General features: G+C 41.6%; 1 protein-coding gene across 1 annotated transcript; it reads right to left on the minus strand.

The window, feature by feature from the left end:
- Positions 1-358: 358 nt before the first annotated feature.
- Positions 359-4,473, minus strand: hspb12 (heat shock protein, alpha-crystallin-related, b12; the record flags this gene model as incomplete). The annotated part of the gene is made up of 3 exons (XM_080460124.1): positions 359-544; positions 2,278-2,429; positions 4,227-4,473. 3 exons carry the CDS (start codon positions 4,471-4,473, stop codon positions 359-361), a joined length of 585 nt encoding a protein of 194 aa, XP_080316250.1.
- Positions 4,474-4,807: the final 334 nt, after the last annotated feature.

The following is a 4,807-nucleotide window of genomic DNA, read 5'->3' on the forward strand; positions in this document are numbered from 1 at the left end:
AGCGACAACCCTGAACAAGTCCATCGTCATGCCGAGTATACGGACGCAGCTATCACAGCAGGAGCACAAGGACCCGATCACCCGCAGCATAATGGTATAACGTTCGAGCGTCTGGGTACTTTTGTCCATATTTTGTATAAATTATACATGTGCAAAGATATTTGTGCAAACTCTGATTTTGCTGTTTGAGCTCAAGCTGAGTCAGCGTGTCCAAAAAATGCAAGCCCTAATTATAAACACCTGTTTCCATTTTTATTTGCTTTCAAGACAAAGGTTCATCTTGACAAAGTCAATACACCAACATTGTTTTTTTTTTTGATAGTGATCGGTCAGATAAGAAACAATCCGAAGACACAAGTCAAAGGTGAGCTTCACTTCGGTATGTTGGAAGCGGGTCCAGACCACCATCAGCAATGGTCCGACGAACAGTCACCACCAGGGTACCATCAGGATTCAGGGTTCCACAGACCGATAAGGGGTCCATGTCCTCTGGGAACAGGGACTTATGGGTAAAAGTGTTGCTAACACTCCCGTCGTCCATAACCTGAAGGATGGAGACAAAACGTCAGGGTGAGAAGAGAACCGATTGAAGGGCGGGGATTGATCTGCTGTGAGGGGACAAACTGGGTCGAAGAGGTGACGAGAAGAAAGGTCACCAAACACCGGAAGACGGATGAAGAGAGAAAGAATAGCAACAGGGCGAAGAAAGGCGTGAGGTGTGAGAAAAGAAGGTGAGAAGCAGTGAAAGAAAGACAAGCTGAGAGGTCAGCGCTGTTTGGCGGATGAAAGAAAAGCAGAGGAGGAGGAGAGCGAGAAGGAAATCAACACTGACGAGTTCTCTCTGAAGACACTTTTTTTTTCTTGCGGTTAGGGCCCTTCAAGGCGAGTTGGACGATTGTGGATTTTTTGCCAATTTATCTGCTGACCCCTGTTAAGATGATCTCCCTACTCTGAGGCAGAAACTCTCCCCAGTTCTACGTCTCCTCCCTCACCTTTTAAACATGATTAATATCAAACTGAGAGGGAAGGCAGAGCGAGGAGGCAGATCAGGCAGCGAGCTCCAGCCTGCTGACAGAACAAACATAACATGTGTGAGTCTGACTGGCTGTGATAAATCATCCATCCATGTTGTGTTACCACATGGAACTAATATTGTTTTATTTTCAATTATGGGTACAGAATGGTGGTAAGTGATGTATTCGGGGATGGTTAAAGTGAGTACATTTTAGTGACTTTTTTTTCATCACAGAAATCAATTGTACAAGCTTTTTCTTTTGAATTTTGAATAAATCAAAATACTCAAAGTCTGACTTCCTGAATTCGTCCCATTCGCCCAACAATATGATGATTTAAGCCGCTCCGGCTCACTTCCCTCTGATTGACAAGCTCTTAGAGCGCCTTGTCTTTAAGCTTTGCGAAGCCTGTTGACATGCAGCATCACATGCTTGTAATTTGATACCAGCTTCATTGTATAGCTTCCTGCTGCTGTGTGTGGAGCTTATAACCACATAAAGTGAGCATAAGTGTGTTTTCAGGCTCACTCTTTCTCTTTAATTAATAAAAGGGAAAGAGAAAACATTGACCAACATTGACTTTGCACACAGATTATGATTTAGTGTACGTGGAAATGCACAATCCCACTGAAATGGCAAGCATAGATCTTTTTTTTTCTTTTTTAACTTTCACGCTCATGCTGATTGTGTGGCCAGATACGTTCTTTTTCTTCAGATACATCGTGAAGAAGGGCTGTCAGTCTCACCTTAGTTCATGCAACATACAGGGAATCAACATGGATGTGCGATGAAGCAAACCTCGAGTAGCTCTATGAAACCAATTCTAGTATTGCAAAGGTGTTTTTAACTGTAATTTGTCTTGTCACTGACATGCCAAATCCTAATTGTGATCCTTCTTTGTTCCACTGTTGGTTCCTCTGAAATTTGCGAATGCCCTCCCCGGTTACTGCAATACACACTAACAATGAAAACGTTTGTAGTATTTTTTTGGCCTGACAAGACCTGACAAAAGTCTGACTTTTAGTTTCAATCATCTTAGACGAGCGCACATCTCTTGCATTTGTGTTATTGGTGTTGGATGCAGCCATTATGATATAATTGAAGTATTCGGCAGATTTAGTTAATTCATCTTCCAGTCTGAGTGTTATTGTGTGCTGTTAATGATGCAGATAAAACCCAACTGACTGCCTCAGAAATGTCTGATAACACTCCCTCCATTCTCACACACTGAAGGAACCAAACACACCCCAGCAAAATCGCACACCTTCTGGGCGTGAATGACGACGTGATGGTTGTACGCCATCACCACGATGTCGTGTGGTTCAAACTGGCTGACGTCAACAGATGCGCAGTAGCTGTCTCCCACGTGTTGAACCCCGCTGCCTGCGCTAGGCTGCCGGCTCGTCACAGCGCCACCTACAGGACACAAACAAGGATTACAACACAAGTTTGAGACGTTTAACAATCTATCTTTTTTCAAATCGACTCCGTGTTTTGCACCAAACTACTAGAAAAAGATTCACCCTATAGAAGGAATTTAGAACACAAGAAGCTCGTACAACCAGAAAATATTAATGAGTCAGAGGAGGTGGAAGGTGTTAAAGCAGACAAACAAATAAATAAATAAATAATTAAATAGTCCATATTCTATTCTATTGTATTCTATTGTATTCTTTACCCATCCACTTCAATAGCACTTCCTCCAATTGAATTAAAAAAAAAAACACTAACCCTAACCCTTGTCCAGGTAGATCTCAGTGCTGCATCTTTCTTCAACTTATGATCAGATCATTCTACTACAGAGACCGAAACATATCATTGGGGTTAAAGGTACAGCCGCAAACTTTTTAAAAAGATCTTTCATATACAGGATAGACAAATACTTTAGATTCCATCAATAATAATTTGTCCAAGTTAGAAGGAATACAGTACGAATATTTCTAATTTATTAAGGAGAACTAGCAAAGTTTATGGAAAAAAGTGCATTTTAAAATGACTTAACTGAAAACAATCAAGAGAACAACAATTAAATATTGTTTTCCAAAAAGGTTAGTTTGTGTATTTTTGTACATGTTAATGTTGATATTATGTATTTGTTTTATTATTGACCCTTTGTGACATTTCTATATAGTATTTAGATAAATGTGTAAAGATTTTACAACAAGGTCAAATACAAAATGAAAGGACCTTTGTTTGAGTCATAAATGTGTTTTAATGCTTGTCTGGAAAGAAACAATTTTCTAATAAAAACAGAGACTCCACAGAAGCATCAAATATTTCTCCTTTTTATTTGGTCTGACAGTGTGTAAAACTTTAAAGGCATCTTCAGTCCTGAGCTCATCCACACCAAAGACATCTGCTCTTTTAGGGTCATTATTGATTGGCCTTTAGTCTGCCTGTAGCCTCATAAACCTTTTAAACACTGCTCATCATGCTCTGTGCACCAGTGTAACTGTTTGATCACTCCGTATGAAGTATGTGTTTTATAGTGGCACTCCACCTTTTGTGTAATATCTTGAGCCGTGTTGTTGGATCTTTATGTCTGTCTGGAGCCACCAGGCTGCTTTTCCTGACACGGATCTGCCTCCTTTTTCTCCCCTGTCATGTGAAATCACTGAATCCAAGGCAAAACTAGCTGTTATTGTAGAAGTCAGCTGCACCTTCCTGTGCTGCTCGATGACATTAAACCAACTACACTGGTTATATTTTACTTTTAATCATATGTCATTAAATCCCCCTGGGTAAATTTATTTACTGATTTGACCCATTAGTGGGCAGCCATGACGCTCGGAGGAGCTGGTGGGGGCCGAGGGTCTGGCTCAGGAACCCATGGCGCCTGTTTTTTTGCCCATTATAAAACAAGTTTAAGACACTTTGATCAACAGTGTGTCAATGCTGTGCAACTCCTTCTTGCTTTTGTGTCCTTCTAAAATAAAAAATATAAAGCTGAAAAAGGTGAAAGAAAGACATTTTATGTTAGATATCTATAGTGGATATAACAGATCCGCTACATGAACTAAGCTCTGTCGCCATGTTATTTGTTATTATGTTATATCAGCCTAATAATTGTTGTTATGTAGTTTTAGTTTTTTTTTCTATATTGATGAGGAAAAAAATCTTACTTGCCTAAAGGGAAGAAAAGAAAAAATACTTAGAAAGAGTTTGTAGAGTTGTAGGGTTCCCTGTACGAGGTTGGTGATTGGATCTTCTTACCAGTTTGCCCATAGGAGGATCTGCTGTGCAGGCTGAAGGGGGTCATGCAGGTGGGACTCCCGGAGCCCTCATCTCCAAACAGGCTGGAGCGATCGGCAGAGTCAAGAAAAGGCTCAAAGAGAGCGTCCAAAGAATCGGACGATCCCCCCAACGAACCCTCCGACCGATAGGAGCTGGACGTGCTGTAACGTGACGAGGAGCGGTACGAGGAGGAGGATCTGCGGCTGGAGGATGTCACTGATGCCATGGAGGAAGGAAGAACGAAAAACTCTCCTGTTCCCAACGCAGCCAAGTCCTCACAGAACAAGATTCAGTTACAAGTTCTGGATAAACGCAGTCGTAGAAGCGGGTCTGCAGAAGCTTTTAACCTCCAACCGGGGTGTCTTTGTGGAGGGTTTTTATAAAGCCCTGATGCATTGTGGGTCAGTGGAGCACAGCACGGGCTCTACTGTATAGTGTTCTCCCGTTAACCATAAATGGCAATTTGTCCAACCACTGGAGCCAAGAATACAACGAACAAACTGATAAGGAGCAGAGACCCCCTTCTGATTCTGACACACAGCAGAGATAAGGCTGGAGGG

Source organism: Lipophrys pholis (assembly GCF_963383615.2).
Source record: "Lipophrys pholis genome assembly, chromosome: 3".
Lineage (NCBI taxonomy): Eukaryota > Metazoa > Chordata > Actinopteri > Blenniiformes > Blenniidae > Lipophrys > Lipophrys pholis.